The 22,500-nt window shown below is 44.6% G+C and overlaps 1 protein-coding gene across 1 annotated transcript; it reads left to right on the top strand.

The window, feature by feature from the left end:
• The first annotated feature begins 2,680 nt into the window (after positions 1–2,680).
• On the top strand, positions 2,681–6,864 carry RPS13 (ribosomal protein S13). Its single transcript, XM_075712404.1, has 6 exons — positions 2,681–2,760; positions 3,210–3,258; positions 4,706–4,784; positions 5,741–5,910; positions 6,310–6,410; positions 6,786–6,864. Exons 1-6 carry the CDS (start codon positions 2,738–2,740, stop codon positions 6,817–6,819), a joined length of 456 nt encoding a protein of 151 aa, XP_075568519.1. The 5' UTR covers positions 2,681–2,737; the 3' UTR covers positions 6,820–6,864.
• The last annotated feature ends 15,636 nt before the right edge of the window (positions 6,865–22,500 follow it).

The following is a 22,500-nucleotide window of genomic DNA, read 5'->3' as shown; positions in this document are numbered from 1 at the left end:
TTACATTCCCACTACTAACTAGATATCACAGAAGCAGCGACAGGTAAAATTTTGGTAGCTTCCATATGCCTGTAGAAATGAAGGTTGAAGGGCTGGAAAAATTTCTTAGCGTTGCATTTAATCCCAGATTCATGCTTGTCTAATACTTATTGGAGTGAGTGCCAATAATGGAAGTTGTAAATAATGGTGCCTTATAATTCAAATGCTTCTCTTTTACCTCATTTCTGGTATTGAAATATGTATACCTGTTAACTTTCAGCTCCTGAAAAAGGGGAAACGTTCATGTATTCGATAACTTGCAGGTCCTATTGGAAGTCTTTTCCTAAGATGTGTTCTGTATAAATAACTTCACTTATACTGATCTTCATGGTTAGTGCAACTTATAATTTTTTTTTTCTACCCATCTTCTACCTATGATCTCCAAAAAAAATGATCAAAGACTGGCTGAATGTGGTGCCGCAGGAAATGTGCCCAGCTTTTCAGTGTTTTGAAATATCTTAATTTCTAGCACTTTTAAATACTGCAGTGCATAAATGTGGAACAGATACAAACACTAAATCCAAAGTGACATTTGCACCTAACTCACCTGTACCTTCAGGTAAAGGATGGCCTCTAGTTAAGAAGCACAACTGCTGGATGCATTGCAGGCCAGATATGAGTTGCATTAACAGAGCTGTGAGAGAGGAACTTGGTCACTTTTTTTTAACAGTTCACAGCAATACTGTTTCTTACTCCCAGTAAGAATTAATTCCACTGAAAATACTTCATTCCAAGGAATGTTGGATTTCAACTATGTTGTGACAGTGGAATACAAATGTGACTTACTGTTTCCTGTTAATACCCCTGGTTACTTAATTAGGTGTTTCTGCACTACAGGTGTAGCCTTTTTACTCACCTTACTCGGTACTTAGGATGGTCAAGTTCTGCCTAAACAAAGCTATAGGGTTAAGTTGGACACTTTAGTACTAAATCTTGAAGCAAGACAGACTATCACCACTGACTATGACTAGAGAGAAATTTTAAAGTAAAAATGCAACTATGAACAAAGTTATAATATGGGGAAAGCCTTCTATATACCTAACACTAAAAAGCTATTTCATAACCTGATTTTCCTTCCCCTGCTACTGACCAATCTCCCTTCAGTACAGAAGAGAGAAGTAAACTTGAATCTCCTGGTGCCTAAAATATTCAAGGTCCAATTTTGTAGGAATTCTTATAATTAAAAAGCTAAGAATATCTTGAATGTTAGAAACTGGGTTGCTACTAATAGGCGCTAACAAATCCCAGTTTTATTAGGCATCTTCTGTGTATTTTTCATTTAGTATATAGCCTGTAAATAATAAACTATATAACTAACTAGATATATTTCCTGCTCACTTGATGCTTTTGAGACTTACTCCATTCCATCATTAGAATTGCAAGTCACTTAAACACAGGAAAGTAGACTACTGTTTTTGTGAAACGTTCCATTGTGAAATAAAATGAAAGCAATATGTACTGCCTTTTTTGCAGTTTGCTAATAAAGCACAGTGTCTTACAGCACAAAATACAAATAAACTAAAATCATTTAAAAAATGATTTGCAGTTTTAACAGTTGTCTGGACTCTGAAAAAAATGTATAGTACTGTATTACTGTTAGCACTCGTCCTGACTTCTGATTTAATCTTCTTCATGGCTTAACTCATTTTGTGCCTTTACCTTCCTTTTCAAAATAGTCACTGGTTGAAGCTTTTTATGGTCATGGGTTTTGTCTATGGGATCTGGCCTTGGCCTCTGCTCACATGTAGAGGAACACCACCAAACTTGCACCCCTTTGCACTATTCTCAATTAAGAAAAAAGCCATTGTTGCAATAAGACTTTAATGTATTAATAAAAAAAAGTGGAAGAGGAAAATACTAAATTGGGGTGGAATTTACCAGTATGCTAAGTAGCTTGAAAACATTGTTTTAACAGCTTTTTATATCTTGTTTAATGAAAAAATCTTTTATGCAACGTATGACCTACAGCCAGAAACATAATTGTCTATACAGACCTTGTTTTGGTATTTCAGAGTAACAGCTTGTGCTAAAACCTCTTCCTTTTCTCTACTAACCTAGAACTTTGCACTGAAATTTTTATTACTGCCTTTTTACGATCTCCAGCTCCCCGTCTCTGGAAGCACGTGCGGTCTTTGGTAGAAGTTCTTTTCTCTATTTTTTACAACTAGGGTTGTGCAGAAACAGGCGAGGGCTCTTCGCTCAGGCAGCCTTCCCTCCCCTGCGCTCCTTACCCGGACACTGTGACTGAGGTAGTGCTAAAGGTGATGAAAGCCAGCGAGAGCAATTAGTTTGCCTCCCTTTGTCTATATATCTGTAAGAACCAAATACTTTAAACGAGCTCGTTAATAAAGATGTACGATATTGCCCTCCGTCGTGCCCCTACTCGACGGGTTAAATGTGACTCTGTAACCCTCCTGTAAGTACATTAAACACTATTCTGGGGAAAAAAAAAAAAATAAGCCTGCTGGTCTCCGTTGGGGCCTGGGGGAGGGGGGGGGTGGGGGTCGCGGCCCGCCGCCGGTAACCGCCCTCACGGCGGGGCGGGGCCTCCGCTGGCGGCATGCGCAGCCCCGGCGCCACTGATTGGCTGGCGTGCCGGGCGCGGGGCGGGGCCGAGCGCGGGGCGGCCGTTTCCTGCGGAAGTGGGGCGGGAAGGGCCGCTGCCTCGCGCCGCTCCTTCTTTTCTGCCGCCGCCATCATGGGTCGCATGCACGCTCCCGGGTAAGCGGCCGGGGCGGGGGTGTGGGGCCGGCTTGGGGCTGCTGCGGGTGCTAAAAGGGCGCCGCGGACGGGTGGGGGAGCGGAAAGGCTGCTAGGGGAGCGAAGCGGCGTGCGTGGGGATGGGCGGCGGAGGGCAGGCTAGTGGCTGTGAGGTATGGCGGCAGGGTGGGGAGGGGCTCGGGCCGGTGCTGAGGTGCGGGTTCCCTTGGCCGGCCCCGGGCAGGGGCGTGCTTGTCGTGCCCGGGCTCCTGTTCCCCGTCTCGTCCCGGCGCGGCCTGTACCGGTGGCGCCGCTGTCTGCAGGCGAGGAGGGAGGCCGCAGGCCTCGGCCCTGCAGGCTGCCTACGGCCCTGCAGGAAGCGCTTGTAGTTGGCCGCCTTGTCGTGGGTTTAGGGCGGCAGACTAGCTTGCCCGGCTCCGCACAGCGTGTGATCTGCTTCTTCCCCACAGAAAGGGCTTGTCCCAGTCAGCCTTGCCCTACAGACGCAGCGTGCCCACGGTAAGTAACTCCCCCGCCCCGTGCGCACTCGGGCAGGCCCGGGCGGCTGCCTTGCGGTGGTCAGCGCGGGGTCCGGTGCCCGGAGTGCGGCCTAGCGGTGCCCAGGAAGCGAAACAAAACGAAGAGACCTGTAATATTTTGTGTCATCGCTTTTAAATTATGGCCTGATAAAACGGTACCTTAGCCTATGGCGTTCCTCTTTGTACCTTCCTTTATTTAAGTGTTACTTCCATTGGTTTTAGGCTGTATGCTGATAATTCCTTGAGATTAAATTGCTCTCTTCATGCTCGAGTTTGGCCTTTGCCATTGTGGAATAAACCGACTGTTTTCTAAGCTATTTACAGCAGTAATGTGCAGGTCAGAGCAGTAACTTAAATAACGTCAGTGTGCCTTTAGTTCATTTAGAGTACTTCCACTCAAAAGGCTTACCTGTCAGCTAAAGGAGCAGCTGCTTAATCTGTGTTGCTTTGCAACACCATGTCTTGGAGGATCTATTTGTTGACAGAAAGATCCATTTGTGGTACATATGGAAAAGCATGTACTGAAAAATAGTTGAACAGAAACATGGAATTAAAGCACAAAACATGAAAATAAAGAGATACAATTTAAAGTAAGATAATGTGAAGCTGCTTGATATACTGCTGGTGGTTAAACGGTTTAATAATGATTAGGATGCTTAAATGCTATACTTGTTTTAAAAAATCTTGTGGGTTTTTTGCTTAGTCTTATTTGTATTCAGTTTTGAATTGTAATCTATGGAGCACTTCCAAATATTTTTGTTGTGCTTTTCTATTTCATAATGTTACAATATTAAAAAGAAAAAAAAAATCAGCTTGTTGAAAGAGCGAGGATTACCTACCTTGTTGGTGTCTTCCCCTTACTAATCACAGAAGCAATGGCTCTATCAGCACAGTTTAACATAGAAGTAATAGAAAAGGTACAGTCCTATCTGAGTAGATCTATTTGTTTCATTTTTTTAATTAATTTGTGTACTTAAAGTCTGATTTTCCACTAATCTCTGTAGGTGCTTTATTAAGGGATGGCTAAATGATTCTTAATTCTGTGTTTTTGTCAAAGGCCCAATTAAGGAGTTCCTTCCCAACAGCAGTGATTTTTTTTTTTCCTCTGTAAATTTGTATTCATGCTTCCGGTGTGGCAGTTAAAGTAAACTGAGGATAAAGCAGCTGCTTGGAGGCTACATGGGGCGTTTTAAACAGAGACTTTCTTCCTTCACCTCTGCCTTCCCCCATATTTCACTAGCGCTATAGGTTCATAATATGTAAAAAAGTTTCTATATAATTAGAAGTACAATTTCAGTTCTGGATTGTTTTTTCAAGCATTGCAAAGCATCTATTTCTACCATTTGTAGAAAACTTTAATATAGCTAGCCTATGCTTCTTTATTAAGCAGTGTTCATGAGTTGTTTTTTTTCCCTAATTTTCTTTAGTGGCTGAAACTTACTTCTGATGATGTAAAGGAACAGATCTACAAGCTGGCTAAAAAAGGCCTGACTCCCTCACAAATTGGTAAGGTTTATTAGTAACTCCTGAATGGAGACAAAAACATTTTTGTGCCTGTAATAGTGTAATTGTTCCTTCAACCTATGTTAAATAACATGCTAAGGAAATACAGGTTTTCTGATGTACCTATGTATTCACTATGTGGATATCATTATAAAATGTAATATCTCTCATTCTTGCAGGAACTATATTTGGTGAGGTAGTTGACAGTTTGGTTTTCTTTTTTTTCCCCTAAGCAGAAAATGTGAAGTATCTACTTAATCTTCTAACCTGTCCTTAGGAATGGCCACTAACAGATGGTATAGGGAAGTTTAGTCTACCCACTTTCTTGGAGAAAAACTTGGCATCTCATCTCAAGTATCTGCAGCCCTATGTTTAGGAGCTTACTGAGCCAGGCACTGTAGCTGCACTAGTTCTCAGTAGTTTGGACCCCTCTAGAGCTCTTCTTAAGTGTATGCATGCTACAACTTCATATGGTCATGAGCTGTGCAGTGTAGTTATGTGAATGATTTGTGGTTTGGGTTTTTTTGGTATTCCGTTTCTTATTTTTAATCCTGAGAGTATTAATGATCTCTATGGTACAGTACATTTTTTTTTTTTTTTTTAGAGTAAAAGATGTCTATGACATCTTTGTTAACCATAGAGAAAAGGGTGATTGAATACCTGGCTTTAATGAGTCCTGTTGAAAAATTCCCAATAATATTGTAGCACTTAATGTGTTACCTGCCTGAATGTGATGGGTGGGTTAGTTGTCTGTTAAGTGCTATCTGCTAAAGTGTTTCAGCTTCTGTAAGTTGTATTTTGCTCACTCATTGCCTACCATTTGTTCACAGTTTCTACCAGAAAGGTTTTTAATTTAGGGAAGACCTTTTTTGGATATCTTGTAACTGTAAGGTTGGTTTCACAAGATTTGTTTGTGTAAGGTTTTCCTTTTCAGTGTGAGATGTAAATGTTTGTTTCAGGTGTGATCCTGAGGGATTCCCATGGTGTTGCCCAGGTTCGCTTTGTTACTGGCAACAAAATTTTGAGAATCCTTAAATCGAAGGGACTGGCCCCAGACCTTCCAGAGGATCTTTATCACTTGATTAAGAAAGCTGTTGCTGTTCGCAAACATCTTGAGAGAAACAGAAAGGTGAGTGCTAATTCTTGAGAGAAACAGAAAGGTGAGTGCTAATTTAAGTAGATGACTCTGTTTTTTTCAAATAATACAGTAGTTTGTTTACAGCTTGACAAAGCAAAGACTCTTAGTGTACTTCCCGTTAGCCACCCCCTTTGAGTAAATGCAGGAGTTTGGGGAAGCATTTTGACAAAGGAGAATGGCCTTTGCCTGTGAAAAGGATCTTAAAAGCATTGCTTAAACAATATATTTCTGGTCCTGTTCTGATTTTGCTCGATTCTTCAGACTTTGGTAATGGGAATGTGGAGTTTGTAGCAGTAGCTGTGGATTTTTTCCTTTATTAAAGCTCATCGGAATTGTACGTCACTGAGAAGTCAAAGCAGTGCTTGGTTGTCATGTAACTTTCTTTTCAAGGATAAAGATGCCAAGTTCCGCCTGATTCTGATTGAAAGCAGAATCCATAGGTTGGCTCGCTACTACAAAACTAAGAGAGTGCTGCCGCCCAATTGGAAGTAGTAAGTCTTCTCTTATGTTTCTATTTTCACTGAGGTCTTGCAGGTTCTGTAAACAATATGCTGGGGCTGTTATTCAGTGTGCATTGTGATCAGGCATATAGATAAACCAGGCAGCAAAGAATAGGTATATTCATAAATATTAACTGATAAATTAATGGAACTTATTGCTGGGTAAAATGACTATCACAACACGTGGAAAAAACAATTGTCTTAATGAGTGAAGTCATTACTGCTATAAAAAATTTTAAACGGGTAGTGATTAAACTCACAACTGGTGGTTAAAGCTTTGAACTGAAGCAGTATTTTTGGCAAATAGTTTGAAAAACTGCATTTGCATTTAATATTTCTCTCTCTTTCTCTTTTCTCTCTTTTTAGTGAATCATCGACAGCTTCTGCCCTGGTCGCATAAGAGCTGGCTATGACTTGCTGAAAGAATAAATTTTCATTAACTAAGTTCGTGTTGTCTCTAAGTGGTGGTGTCTTACAAACTTTTGCGCCTTTCAGGAAGCTGCATGTAAATGGGCAGTTTTGAAGGTGAAGCAGACATGTGGCCATGTTTCCATACTGCTATCTTACAGTGTCAAATCTGGGTAGCAGTTGTTGCTGTTCTAGACTAGCTGTACGGTTTGTGTCTGCTTAAACTGGATTTTTGATCTGATAGCCTCAAGTTAGAAAAGCGACCTAGTCATTCACAGCAAATGTATTTTATTCATGTGGGGCTGTGCCTCTGTGTGTCCTGCAGGAAGAACTGGGGAAGGAAACAATGACAGAAGGAAGAATTGGAAATTTAGAAAATGCAGAGAGGATTAAGCAGGTGGGAGGGGGGAGGGAAGGGAAACAAAATGGGAGAGGTTGATGGAATCATTGCAGGTAATGTGGATCTGCTTCTTGTGCAGAAAGCTTAAGCAGACCTCAGCCAGTTCCTGAATGTAACTAACTGTTGCTGTCATTTGTAAGTAATTTTAAGAATAATCTTTGAGATTTGGGTAAGTGCAGACAACAGTTTAGCTCTCAGATGTTACGTGTTTACTGAAGTAGTTTTCCCTAAACCCAAAGGGCAGTGGCTGTTGCGTAGTCACTGTTGCTGAGGTTGGCCTCCAGGTTCTAAATTGCTTTGACCTTAGGAGTCATGTTTCTGCTGGAGAAATGTAGAGAACAGACTGACAGCTTTTTCCTTTTTTTGGAGAAAATTATAAATGGAGTTATTCTGAGATGTTGTGACTTGCTTCTAAGTCTTGGTGCATTACTTAACTTTTGCAATATTAAAAAGTTAAGTAAATTTAAACAGGCCTTAACATTTTTGTAAAGTGTAGTAGCTACTTGCTGGATCCAGCTAGTGGATCTAGCTGCCAGTGGAACCTGGTAACTTCTGGATTTAATTTTGCAGAAAGACAGGATTTGTCTGCCCTGATTATGAAGCTAAATATAGACTTGTGATTAAGACAGTTTTAAAAGAAAAGCGCTGCACTCCAGTTGAACTTTAAAGTGCTACTGTCTGGTCCATCTTAAAAGTTAAATTACCAGCCTCCATAGCTGTCAAAATACTCGCTTTCGTTTCTGAAAAGCTTCTGGTGATTACTTGCCAGGCTCTCACAATGATAATTTAATGCTGTGGGATATAGACGCAATAAACCATTTTCATGATATATGTAAAAAAAAAAAAAAAAAAAAAAAAATGGTTGCTGTGAGTCTTTGGGGTCAGAGGTATATTGCCAATTGAAAAGCACACTGACACTTCCACTACTTGTTGTTCTGAAATAGCTATATGTATATAATGAAAGTACCAGCAGATGGCACTTTGAAACATTAGTGTTTTTTAAAAAGTTATATATTGCAAATAGTGCCACCTAGAGATGAAGTGTCAAGGCTGATGGTCCAAGCCAGTGAACAGATGATGTATTTGGAATTGTAATACTGCTATATACGTGGTGCCAACTGGTACAATGGTTTTAAGCACAGTCGTGTTGAAGCTTACACAGTTCTTGTATTTCTTGCTGCTGGGATGTTTCAGTGTGAACACGAGCTGTACCGTGTCTTTTCCGGCGCTGGTTTGCTCGAGGGGCTGGAAGCAGTCTGTGCTGTACTCTGTGGCGTTTCGCCCATCCAGTGGCGCCGAAAGCGGCTGACCTTGCCAGGAGAAGAGGGAAGGGCGGGGGTGGTTGCAGCGATGGGGTCTGTCCCACAGGAATGGAGGAGCGGGGGAGCGGCATGTCAATACTTGCCTTGCGGTGTACTGTCGGGAACTAAATTACTCGGGGGCAGATCCTGGGCTTGCAGAAAGGTGGGATCCAGCTGTTGAAGGTACTCCTGAGAATAGGGAAGGGGAGTGGTACGCCGTATTTACTGCCTGTAGATCTTGGCAATCTCTTGTCAAAGAACGGTAATAGTACTGTGATTGTACTGTTATGCACGTATATTTCTACTACTTACATTGCTAAAGATTCTGTATTTCCAGTAAATCATACAGGCTAGGTTAAGTAAGCTGTCCGTTTGCATTGAGGTTGTCGGTCCCGTACGTCTCCGATGACCAGAAGAGGTACACCAGCAGTGGAACTCGCCTGCCCCGGGGCGTGCAGGTTGTCTGGCTCAGCAGCTGGTGTGCCGCGGGGCAGCGGGTGCCTGGCCCGCTGTGGGAGCGGCGAGCCAAGGCCCCGGCAAGGGGTAAGTCCTCCCGGGGGAGAAGCACGGTACCGAGCGCGCATTTGGAGGATGCGGTCCCACGGCGTGCATCTGAAGAGAGGAGCGTGGGACCAGGAGGAACGTGGTCCTGCGGAAGCATCGGCAAGTTTACTGTTTGGGGCTGTGGTAAAGGACTGTGCCTGGGTGAGAGTGAAACTCTCTCAGACGGTCTCCGAAGTCTCCTACCGCATTGCCGAGCTCCAGGACTGCTCCAGGCAGCTCAGGATTTGTTATCCAGCTGCCCAGCTACAACGCAGGTCGTGGCTGCCCGGGACAGTGGAGTCTTTCCTGCTGCTCTGGGTAAAGGTACCAACTTCCCTTTGGAGAGATGCGATAATGGGAATAAATCGAGATACGCAAATAGTTGCCCAAAGTTAATTCTTTATAAGAACCAGCACAAACCGTCTCTGCCCCGTGGTTGCCTCCAGGCTCCACCCTGGCTTCCCTCTCCCCCACAGCCTGGGCTGTGCTGCAGGCTTTGGGCCCCACTGCCCCCTTGATTTTTCCCGTCGCAATGTCTCATCTCTTTTGGGTTTCTTTTGCCCTGGCTTAACCTTCAGAAGCCACGTTCCTGGTTTTCCCTCATTCCCAGCAGCCTTTTCTGAATGTCCAGTATTGCTCTTCTCCTCTTGCAGTATTTTTTGTTCTCCCAGCAGGTACAAATCTGTGGGATGATTATTTTTTTTTCCCCCCACCCCCATCTCAGTGTGAGCTTTTTCCTGTGTCGTGCCAGGGCACGCATCAGAAAGGAGCTCACAGCCGCCCCCGCTTCCAGCGCTCGGCCCCTCTGGTGCGGTGGAGCCCTCCCTTCCTTCAGAGAGGTGCAGCCACGGGGCCTCCGGCGAGCCGCGGTACGCGGGGGGCCCCTCAGCAGCCTCGCGGTGCTTCGCTGCTCCGTACCGGGCTTGTTGGCGTGGCGAGTTTGGTTCCCAAAAGCCTCCTGCTAGGCGTCAGCCCCTGCCAGCTCTGCAAGCTCTTCCAGGGCTGTGGGGTGTACGGCAGGGGCTGCCGCCCTTTGGTGGATAAACGACCGCTTTTGAGGCTGGCTGCCGAGGCCCCTCTCCTCTTGCCGAGGCCCCGGTGGCCGGGGCTGGCCGCCATTTCCTGGGAAGGCTTGGCGTCGCGCTGTTTTGGGAAGAGCGGTGACGCTTGCAGTCACTGCTGGCTCGCTGAAGGTGCTAAGGAGGGAACGGGTTTCCTTCAGGTCTGAAGCACCAAGCTCGCCATCGGACGCGGCGCAGGAAGGAGGCACAAGGGCCTTCTCTGGGCTGCAGGGTTTCTTCCTAATCCGCCTGTTTTCTCGGGAGCATGAAGCTCTTCCCTCTCTTGCCTCCCTTTTGCCTTGGCCTGCACCTTTCTTTCTCCCCTCCCCCTGCTGAGTTTCTGTGCCTTAAGTGTTGACCCTGACACTTCTGGCTGTGTGAGTTCCTGCTAAGGAAATTAATTTTCTTTTTTTCCCCCCTTCCTCCTTTTCCCCCCTCCTTCCTCCTTTTCCCCCCCCCTCTCCCCCCCCTCTCCCCCCCCTTTCCCCCCCCTTTTCCCCCCCCTTTTCCCCCCCCTTTCCCCCCCCTTTTCCCCCCCTTTTTCCCCCCCTTTTTCCCTCCCTTTTTCCCTCCTTTTTTCCCTCCTTTTTTTTGCAAATCAGTCAAGCCAATTTTCTTTCTTTCTTTAGGTGACATGAGTTTAGCTTACCCTGATTTGAGTCAGCTGGTGCAGCATTCAAATGTATGAATGTGACTTCGTGTTTTCTTCACTTCTGCAGTTCATCCTGGAATGGTGAGTTCAGAAAGGTGAGTCTTTATTCTTATGGTTATATCAATAGGTGATTGATGCTATGCACAGTTTTCTACCTTTGTTTTTAGGAAAGAGTTTGAGAGGTGACTGTTAAATATGGGAAAGATTAACCCTGACAGGGATTTAAGGGAAAGCTTTGATTTAGGCATGTCCAGAGGGCACTTTGAGCGCCAGGTAGCCCTTCATTCTGAAGGATTTTGTGGTGTGTGACTGGTTCCTTCATGGAGGCAAATAAACCATCTTTTTACCTCTGTGAATTTTTCTAATCGACAGTTCCTGTTTGCAAGTACTTCTGTGAAAAATAAGAAACTTCTGGTAATTTATTTCAAGTAAGGAAACTTAAATACCAATTATTCTGCTGGTAAGTCATTACCACTGCTGAAAACCATGAATTTCTCTAGCTGAAAGAGTCAGCCAAAAAGAGTCAACCAAGCCATAACAATCAGAAAAGGCAGGAAATTATTTGGGTTTATAAATGTACGGCTGCAAGTATAAGCTCTTCTGCTTTTTCTGGAAAACAGCTTCTAAAGCGTGTCTTCAGTTGTATTTTTCTGCCGGTAAGCTTTTTACGGTTTTCAACTCAAAATCATTGCACGCAAGTTAATCTCAAATAGCAAAATGTGAATGAAACACGTACTCTGATTTTTCGGAGCAAAGGTTTGAGCGTCACTTTCTTCCACTGTTTTCAGTGTCACTTACAGATCGTGAAAAACAACGTAGTTAAAAAGCACTGCACGTGTTTCTCCGGACTCAAGGGCCGGTTCCTTTCCCCATTCCCATTTAAATGAAGAGCAGCAGGGCCTGCTGAATTCACCACGGGCAGGTTTGGTATTCCCGTAGCTCCGGGATAGCTGGTGCTTCTGGCTTAGGCCAATGCTGCTTCACGTCCACGCAGTCGTTTTGTTTCCTTTTCAATGCTGGGATCAAACCAGCGAAAAAATGTGCGCTGTTGCTGGGCAGGCCCTTCAATAACTCTGCCCGATTTGCATGACAAGGCGGCGGCGTGCCCTGGTAACCTCCCTGCGCCCGCACATACCCTGGCAACACGAAACGGCTCGGCAAGCCTCGCCGCGCAAACGCGGTGCCTGCGAATGTCCTCTTCTTGCTTCCCAAGGGTTTCTGGACATGCTTGCGGTTGGATAAATGAAGGCTTCCCTCTTTCCTCTCCACCCCCTCCTGCTTTTGGGGTCAATTTTACTTCTGGTTAGAAATCTATAACCCTCGTAATGAACGGCGTTGCTGACTAGTGTGAGTTCTTTCCTGTCACCGCAGGATTTATTAAAGACATTAACCACCGCAGATGCAGTAACTTGAGCTGAATCAATATAAAAGGTTAATGTTAATGGCATAGCAATATGGATTGGCTGTAAGGATAAACGGTAGGGTTGTCCTACAGGGCTTGGTCACTGGAGAAGTGCTGGCAGTAGTTTCTGGAGGCCAGCTCGGCGCTTAGGACAAAAGGCAGCGAAGCACAGCCTGTTACATCAACCCCCGAGCCTGAGATACTGTGTGGCAAGTAATTACGTTTTCTGTGCCTGAGGCAAGAGGTGTACCTACATTAAAACACCACCTGAGTTTTTTAGGGAGTGCTGGTTTTACAGGCTAATATTTTATTCCCTTTGAGGCTGCTCACTCAAGACCCCTTTTCAGGTCAGAATTCTCCTTCTTCAGAGCCAGGAAGGGGCTTTCAAGTTTAGTGCAGCTGTCAGGGATCAATCTCTTTTACAGCTCCTTCAAGTTCTTTATGATGCAGATGAATAATTTCCGTAGATCCTGAGCCCTGTGTTATGCCAGAGTGGGAAGAGGGTGGCTGGCGTTTTGAACTGTAGAAGCTGTTGACTGACTGGGTGAAATAACCAGTGACAGGCATTAAAAATTAACCAGGTTAAACGAACCTGGGAAGGATCCAAATCTCAGAGGATCGGTTCTGATGGCGAAGGCGTTTGAGATTTCCAAGAAAGGGGGTGGAAACACCTCACAGTATAGTGTATGATAATGGACACTGGGGCACACCAAAAGCTGTTGTCAAATACAGGCTGTAGAAGACCTTGTTTCTTTGTGAGTTTTTTTCTGTTGGTTTTTTTGTTGTTGTTATTGTCGGTTTTATGGAAAAACCATAACATCTTCCTTTTCCTTAAAATAAAATCCATCCCATCTTGCTCAGCTCTGCTGGCCTTGGCAAAACTGGGACTATAAATTGATAAATTTCACAAACTGCTGATATAGTAATACCTATCTTTTGTGCTGGGTGTTCCATTTACAGCTCAAACTCATGCTGCAGATACCTCCTTAGACTTCAGTAGTTATTCCTGATAACTTTCTTCAGCAGTAGAATCAGGTCTGGATTCTCTTTTGGTTTAGTAGTCTGCAATTAAGCCATACTATCTGGAAAGCAATACAAGAATAATATTAAAAAACAGTATTTAGCTCATTTCAATTAAGCTAGGATCTTACAAACATCCATAGTTAACAAATAAAGCCCTCACTAACGAATAACATTCCTGTGATGTGCAGGGAGGTGACTCACTGTGTCAGTGGCCCCAGATTCCAAGTACTATTACACTTGTGAGTGTTGTGTAATGACCTGGGAATAGGCAGTTGCTGGAGAAATTGTTTAGTTTTTTGGAATTCACCAAACGTGAGCGTTGCAACTTTGATGCTACAGGAACACTGTTTCACTGATGCCTAGCTCTCACATAGTACTTTTGACCCATAAATCTCAGTGGTTTGTGTGAGACTAGAGTAGGCTATCCCCCACCCTTTCCCAGGAGACAGAGGCATAAAGCAGTGAAATAGCTTGCCTGGGGCAGTAGGAGAGCTAGGCATGGAGCTCTGATGTCCTAAATCCCAGCCCCATGTCCTACCTGTGAGCCTGTAATACAGTTACACTTTAAACAAAGATGGATGTTTATATGTAAATGGCATACATGGGGAGTGGTGTCAAGCTGAGCATGGAGGCATTTGAGGACGCAGACCATGGCACTTACTCCTGGCACAGGATACCATAGCGTGACTTTAGAGGACAACGGTGGGCAGTTACGATAATCCCTTTTTGCGCTGATGTACGTGCAAGATTGAGAGTGGAGGGAACAATTCCCCAGCCTCCTCCTGTCCAGAGTGGGGACTGGGCTGGACCTTTCTTCCTTCCTCGATAGAGCACCAGGGAAGCAGAGCCAGACTTTACCTTGGAGCTTTGTCTACCTGACTGTGCTCTTGTGCAGCACGTAACTCTATACTCCTACCAGCTCGGAGCAGATCATGATGTGGTTTATCTTGTCTTTCTGTGTATGGCAACTTTGGATATAGCAAAGGAGGATATAAAAAGCAGGAAAAGTTAGGAGCTTGGCCATGTACAGTTGAGATGCTGCCACTTCTCAGTTTTGAAACTTCTTGACATACAAGTTCTGTGGTAAAATACTGTGCAATAATCTTCTCGATTTAGCTGCCTAACATACAGGATTCCCCTTAAAGCATAGGTAAAGCCTAGGTTTCAGTGATCTCTGGAAATTGTGTCTTCCCCTCTTAGCAAACATCGGTACCTTCTGCAGCTGTGTAATAAAATTCTGAGGGTCACAAATTGGTCTAGTAAGAAATTCTATTTCAGATAAGGATTCCTGTCAGCTTGCTTCTGGTCTGATCCAAAGATGAAACTAATAGGGTCGAATCCCAGCAGTTTAATGAAACAATGTTATTTAAGCAAAGCAATCACGTCCTGCTGCAGTGTTGTTTGGTATTAAACAGCAATTACATTTGTCTCCCCAACAAAATTGAAAAGCTCATCTGAAAGCAACTGTAATCGGAAATGTCATACTGCAGATACCGATGATAGATAGGGTTTAACAAAACACAGGCTTTGGCTTCAGTTCATCACAATGATGGATTATCCCATGGCACAGAGCAGTTTAGTACTGTTTATGTAGTTTGCAGTTTAGGTTGGGAGTATTGCTTTCACTGTCACATACATGCTCATATTTTTCTTTTTTGCTCTAGTGTGCCATGTGATCAACAACCATGTTAAACTTAGTCTGTAGCGAAGGTCAAGTGAAATGGCATTTGGGATGATGAACCTGAGGTTTACCCGATGGTACTTGCTGTAACAGCACGAATATTGAACTCCAGTCTGAGCTTTTTGCAATGTCTCACTCTGTGGAAGCACAAGAAACTAAGCAGCAGTTTCAGAAAGCTGCAGTGGTAGTGGTGAGGGTCGTGCAAGACTCAACACTGACCATAAAGCAGATGTGCTGAAGTACTGATTGGGGGGGTGTTTACATGGACTTTAGAGGTGCACGGCTGGATTTGGTTCAGCTGCCTGCACGGGAGCTTTTGCAGGAGATACTTTGTGGATTGCGCTAAGCTCCATCTCCTGGACTCACGCAAATTTGCAAGAATTTTTGCATGTGCGTCAGCCTGTCTTAAAATGCAGAACGTTTATTAGTCAGAATACCCCAAGTCATAAGCCTTCCTCAATGCATCCTGACTTTTAATCCTTAAACATTTGAGTTAAAAAGATGTTAGCAGTGAAAGAACGCAAGCCCTGTTAGCATCAGACTACAGAGTAGGTACAAGGACCTGATGTGTATAAAAGTCTTAAATATTAGTCTTAATATTTCTTCTCATATGAGCTGGGAGGTAGTAGGAAATTCCCTCTTGCTATGTATGTATTAATTTTATATTTTCAAAGATGGGAAGATACGGCCACTGTGAAGAAGTGTTAGGTGTACTGTTGTCCTGGAGGTCTTCAGCGTTAGCATCACTCCACATTTTTATGTCCACAAAAAAAGTGACAGACTGTGGGTTAGATTGTGCTGAGTATTTCAAGCAGTGGCTTTTTTTCTGCTCCCTAGTCCCTGAGTACTCCTGCACTTATTTAAAGTGCAGAGACTCATCAGGGAGTACGTTAAAAGCACCTGGAGTCCTGATGTGCATTATTTGGAGCTTTCTCTGATCTGTGCCAGATAGATAGCTGGCGTAGCCTGAGTGCCGTCTCTTCCATCACTTCCCTTCCAAGCCAACGTATCCTGGTGATCTGCTAAAGACACCACATGCCCAGGCTAAAAGTCTTTGTCAGAAGTAGTGGTGCCTGGCTCCATATTACCTCTCCCCAGAGGACACAAAAGGTGGCCCATCTGATTACTGCACTTCCCATGTCTGGTGGGCACACACTGACCCCTGCACCATTCCTACACGCAGCATCCTCTTTAAATGCAGTTTCACTTGCTGGAGTCTCTTCAAGATGCAACTTAAGAGCCTGCTTAAACAGAAACCTTCCACCCATTCAAGTTGCAGGCATTTATACTTCTCATTGCCAGAAGTTTGCTCTCCTTTCGAACAAGAAACTGCTACCATTTTGATGCAGGACGCAGCGAATTGCAGCCATCTCTCTCTATGGAGGAGGAAGGGGAACAGATTTGCCACCTAGTTTTTTTGCCTCAGTTTCCCAAGCAGGGGAACGGGCTGCCTTCCAGCTATCTGCATTCAGGCTGGCTCCTGGTGATGGGAACCTTCCCCAGCTCCATGGCTTGAGAAGAGCCAGACTTCATACGTGTTGATGTAGGCTTCAACTTGCTCTAGGGGTGAAGATCATGTGAAGAAGAATGTCTCTGTATCTGTGCACTTTGGGTACGTTCCCTGTCCATCAGGTGGAGGGCTGTTTTCTGTTGACCGAGCCTCTTCCCCCCTCCTGCCGCTGACATCTTTGACACCCTCATTTGTTATCACCCTGCGAGTAGGACGCAAAGTTCTCTCATTAGCTATGTAGGATGCAGTTTACTATTTGAGCAGTGTTGGTGTATTAGCCTGCTACTGCTGCAAGTGCAATCCAGTCCATGGTTACTCTTGCAGCTCAGTCTGCAGACGCTAGATCTGACGTAAGGAAAGAGGCAGTGAAGGAGTGGGAGGCAGAAGAGGATCCCTTTTGGTGCACAGCTATCTGTTAAATGCTCTTTACTGTCATGCTGACTGCAGAGTTCAGCTTTGCCTGACAGCTGGCTCGAGGCAGCACAGGAGTGGGTGGGTGTGTAGGTCACACACCTTGCTCTGTGCTGGAGGCGGCTTGACACGTCAGCAGGCTTTCACTCCACGCTCAGCTGGTGTCATCAACCCAACAAATCTGGGTAACTATGTGTCACATGAATTCTTGTGGTCCTAGTAGCAGGAGGCTGCTGCCACCAATGCCTTTTCTGGGAGACTCTCTTCCCATCCCTGCTATGTGACCCACACAGGTCTGTGATAAAAAGGGGAAAAACCAACAGAAAGGAGCTGTGGTCCAGAGACATTGCCCTAGTGTGCCCTGTGTGGCATGCGGGCCACAGCCCAGCCAGCCCTGTGAGGGGCAAGTCAATACCCAGAAAATGAGGATAATTAGTTTTATATGTAGCAGTGTCATATTTCCTCTCAGAGGGACCCCAAAGCAGTTTGGGGTTTTCTCAGTAGAGTGGTTTTTTGCCTTTATGACTGTTCAAATGTTTCCTCCCTCAGTCTTGATTTACTCCAAGTGCTTTTCTTGTGTTAGAGGTAGCTCTGCCTCTTTACCCTTCAGGGTAATTGAGCAGTCATTGGTTTTGCTCTTATTTTTGCCCTCCTCTTTGTCTTTCAAATGTCTACCAAGCCACTGTCATCTTTAAAATTAATTTTAAAAAAAACCCATAGTTGTTTTATAGTTCAAACTTGCTACAAAAGCACAATCCAAATTGCACTGTACTCTATGGAGAATTATGAGTGTGTTAGGTAGGGATGCAGTTTCTGTTCTTAATAAAATAACTCTAGTAACAAAGACATCTTTCTTTGAAGTAGCTTCCTTCAATTACTCCCTTTTTTTTTTTTCCTTCGTTGATGTTAATAATTCAGTACGTGGAAGCGAAGCCTTGAAAGGGAAATAAATGCTCTGTGTCCTCACCAATAAGATGGACGTTTTTGAGTTTAAATTCCCTTGATAAAATGCAGTCCATGGTTTGTTGTTGGGCTGTGGTGCGGCCTCAATAACTCTGGAGCATTAAGTGCAGCTAGATCATGCTGCCTTAGGAAACCCACGGGGAGGACAGTGCTGTGTCAAGTGCCAGAGCTTTGAGCAGTTTGTCTTAACTGTTTAGATTCATTTATCCAATCCCCTGGAAAAGCCTTTTACTGCTGCACTGTATATTATATTGCCTGCTTTTCCTGTTAAGTAAAGAGTACTTAGGCAAGGCAACGGGAGCAGTAGGTTTTGCACAACAGTAATTACTTCAGGCTTCAATGCCAGGGACCTTTTGACCTGACTGCCACTCAGGCTGAATCTGTCGTGTTTAATCCCTCATGCCCCACCCATCCCTGGGAGGCTGCAGAGGTGTCCTGTTCTTTGGCCTGAGCCAAAGAGCTTCTGGATACTTACACATAAACAAGGTCTAAAAGGGAAAATCCTTGTGTTCTTTCATCTTGAATTATGCATTGAACCCGTTCAGGACTTACCTTCGCGCTTCGAGGAAAAATCATGCATTTGTTGGGAGGTTGCGATGGCCAGTGGTTAAAATGAAGGGCTGAGATTTGGTATTGTTTTTGTTCTGCCACTACCCCTGCCTTGCAGGTTTGCCCGGAGTTGGTTGTTAATTGCTGAGCCTTTGAAAACAATTTTGTATTTTGGCTACATGTTTCTGTTTCCTCAAGGCCAGCTCTGCCAAACTAGCCCTATTTAATCATTGTTTAGTTTTCAGACTGAATGATCAATACAGGTGTGTGTAGCCAGTGGCTTCATTTCTGGTTGTTGAAATCAAGCTGTTTGGTTAGCCACGATTCTTGATTTCTTCATAAATTCTGGGTGTAGAAGTACAGGCACAAAAATGTGAAGTATTAATTAAGATTCTTTTGGCCCTATTATTTAGTTTGTCCTTGGGTTGGCCCACTCTTAATTACTACCCAGTTACTATTGCTATTATTCTTGTTTAATGAGATAATCCAAATAATCTCATTTCAGTTTCACAGATCATTAGATCCAACACGCTTATTAATAAGGCATTTGTGAGCTCTTTATGTCCACTCAGCTGTTTTCAGTCCTTCTCTTATCCTCTACGACGGAGGGAAGAGATGTGCTGAACATTTGGTAGTCGGATACGTTTCTTCAAAGTATTAGCACTTGTCACTATATATTGTTTAAACAGCTGCTTCTTTTTGTTCATTCCGGTAATAAAAATGTTGTACATCTTGGACAGAGGTGTTGACCGTGCTAGTGAAGAGTGGCTCTCACAAAGAGGGAGCTGCTGCAGTCTCTCTCCTGCCAAAAAGGGTCACCTTTCCCACGCAGGCAGTAATGCGCAGCAGATGCAGGGCTACTTCGCTCCACTGACAGTAGGATGAGAGCGAGCAGGGACGTTCTCATGGCGACTTCCCAATGACAGTCAAAGGCAAGGAAGCACTAGGGGGACCATCTCGTTCATTGCTTCCCGATCTTTTTAGCCGGCGTATTTACCCATGCAGCCATACGTGTTCTTCGCAGGTCTCCCCAGAGTGTGGCAGCCGCAGACGCGTGCCCCATGCCTCATTGGCTGTTTTTAAGTTCCTCGCCGGTGAGGTGTGCCTCTGAAGCAGGGAGTGCAGATCAGGTACATCTGGCGGGATGGCAGGGAGCATAGGTGTACCCTTGGTTGGAGTATTTGCAGTGCCCTGTTACCCCACACGTCCCCCGTCGATACTGATACCTACATGTGCTCCCTAATGCCGTGGTTTGGATTTTGCTTTTGCTTAGAGCTAGTAGAAGGGTGCTTGGATATCTGTATGTTTGCTGGGACAGTGTTATTTGAAACAATGAAAATTCTCTAAAGAATTGAAATAAACAGCTGTGTGTGGCTGTGCTTTTGTGCCAACAATGAAAAAAGGCTCCAGTTTTTACATACACTTATAGAATTAAATGCAGAGTAACAAATGCTTCGCTACTTTTGTTAGAGTGAACCTATAACTCTATCTAAGGATAACTCTAAGGATGTGCACTCTTCTAGTCCTGTCAGTTGGCTGCAAAGTGTGACAGCCCTGGCGCTGAAACTGTCACACTTTGTCACTGTGGTTCGAAGATGGGCGTACGTTTCTGATTCTGAACAGCAATCAAATGGCGAAATGACAAAAGGAAAAGGGTTAGAAAAATAAACCCTGCTTCATCGTTAGACAAACTGGCACGGGCTGTCCGAGCAGCTGAGGTTGCCATCTATTCTCTGACCTGCTGCGTCACTCATGCGTGTCTCTGATGTAAATGGAAAGAGAGCTGCTAGAAACGACTGTGGGCTGGAGGCTTTGCCCTGGCAAACCATGTGCGGCACGCAGGCCACGGCCCATAGTTCTTTTAGAGCTGCAACTTGCTATAAAGGCAAGATCCAAACCACGCTGTACTGAACAGCTGATGAATTGTCAGCGTCCAGTGAAGCTATTCTTCATGGGGCAACAACTCCATCTGCTCCACTCATGATCCCTGTGGGCTTGCCTTCACTGCTACAACACTTTGAAGTTCAGCTCAAAGCCTGGCCTCTAATGTAGCCTGCATTCACATGCAAAAGTCTTTAGCCTGATTAAGTGTTAGCTCTTTGTAAGGAAATGTGCCTTGAGGCTTGCTTAATGCTGCAGTGGGGACAGCACAGGCTGTGGATTTCTCATTTGATACCAGCCCTGCTTAAGCAGGATTTAGCAGTCTCCTCCTCAGGCCCTTCTTCCTACCCTTCCACTCCCTTTTCTGTTGTGTTGGCAAGGTTACTGAGGCAGCAGGGTGGTAAGCTGGAGTGAGAGTCAATATAGTTTGAGAGAAAAAGAAAATAATCATAAAACGAGTTGGGGGTTTATTTGGTTGATTTAAAAAAAAATTAAAAATGAAGTCTTTTCTCTGATCTGGTTTACTGTGCCCCTGCACAAACAGCTATGTCAGAGAGTGGAGCAAAAGTAGGAGCAGATCTCTGCCTGAAAGGCAACAGGGATTGCATAAGGTTTGTTTTCGTCTTTGGTGGCAGGGCCAGCAACAATGGTGAGCTAATGCCATCTGCATGTACGTTACAGTGCTGTCACCCCAGTTATGCCAGCGCAGCTGGCTGCAGGGCTGCCCTCGGGGTCACTTGGAGCAGCTTCCCGGCACAACACTCATGGTTGCCAGCGCTGCTAAAACCTCCACGTGAACCGCCCCACTGCACGGTGCAGCCTGAGCAGGGTTTCTAACTCTCCTTACGCACTCACTTGAAGAGCAGGGAATGAGCTTAAGGGTGGATAATCCAAGCTAACATTGCAGTGAAAACAAGTCCCTTACCTCAAATATCACTAAAGACTCTTCTGCCCTCCCAAACCTCTGACTTCACTGTCCTTTAACAGCAGCCAATATTCTCCTGGCACAGACTACAGCGGGGAAAATTAATTGCTCTGTAATGACAAGCCTCCTCTCAGAAACTGGCCTTCTGTTCTGTGTAAATGGATGGCAATCTGTAGCCTATCAACAGACCGTTTCCTTTGGGGAAACAACCTTGCAGTTCTCAAATTCCCCTTTACGCTACTGACTATTGGCATCTCTTCCTACCTCAAGATCTGCTACGTTGCTGCACATTTTTTTCTCTTTAATTAATTTCTTTCATCTCTGTCAGGATACAGGGTAATTAAATGCTTCAGTATCTTGTCATAAAAATGCCACTTTTCAGAGGAATTGTCTTAATGAGCCTGTTTTTCAGTATAGCAGAGGCTCGTCTATTAGTCCAGTGTATATTTTTAGAGCATGGCATTAGTCAGAAAAGCCCATTAGATGGTTATACAAGTGGCTGAATCAGCAAACTGTATCTGCTGCTATCCTGTCAAAGCAATAACATTAACATTATCAAAGTGATTAAAAGCCGTTCATTCATTTTGCATCTGAGTTGACAAGTTCATTCCTGTAGAGGCACACAGTATGAAGATGTAAGAAAGGAAATCTAAAAGCTCATCATACCGCTCAACCTAAAGATCTACCAGCGTGTGACAGATGCAATCAAAACATGACAGCTGAGTGAAGTATCGGACGCCTGTGTTCTGTCATATGGCAGGTTGTCACTGGCAAAGCAAAATCAGTCTTAGCCTGGGACCCTTTTTTAAGGATGCGCATCTCTATGCAGTGAGTTTAAGAAGTTGTGTGTGCTTGAACAGGACAGGGTTTCCACAAGAGACGTTGTCCTTCAACGCTGGGTCACGCTCCTGGACCTTCAGAGCAATAGTGCTGCTGGTCTTTCCTTGCAGGGGGTTACGGGGTGTGTTTGGCCAGCGGGTTCCCCGGCTCTTCAGTCCTCCACGGCAGCTGTTGGGGGCTCGGTACTTTAGTTGCAGTTCTTGGCCTTGGCAGGGGGATGTTGTTTCTCCAGCATTATACACATACAGAGCAGAAGTTACAGGAAGGATAAATAAGCGTGGACATCGCTGTCATGACTTTCAGAAAAAGCTGAGTGGACAGAAAGGTTCAATTCCTAGGGGCTGCCCTGGGGAAACTGCTCAATTAACTTGCTTGCAGCATATGCAAATCCTTTCTATGGATAGGGCGCGATTGGAAAATGTGTGAAAGTTGGAAGAGCAGCGTGATTGTAAAATGCATGAAAGTTGGAAGAGCGGTCCATGTGTCTGAGACTGGACTGACAAAATACCTGTTGGCTAGAGCGGGAGATTT

This window comes from Pelecanus crispus, chromosome 6 (genome assembly GCF_030463565.1).
Source record: "Pelecanus crispus isolate bPelCri1 chromosome 6, bPelCri1.pri, whole genome shotgun sequence".
Classification (NCBI taxonomy): domain Eukaryota; kingdom Metazoa; phylum Chordata; class Aves; order Pelecaniformes; family Pelecanidae; genus Pelecanus; species Pelecanus crispus.
Note: the sequence above shows the minus strand (reverse complement) of the source record. Positions and strands in the feature narration are given on the sequence as shown.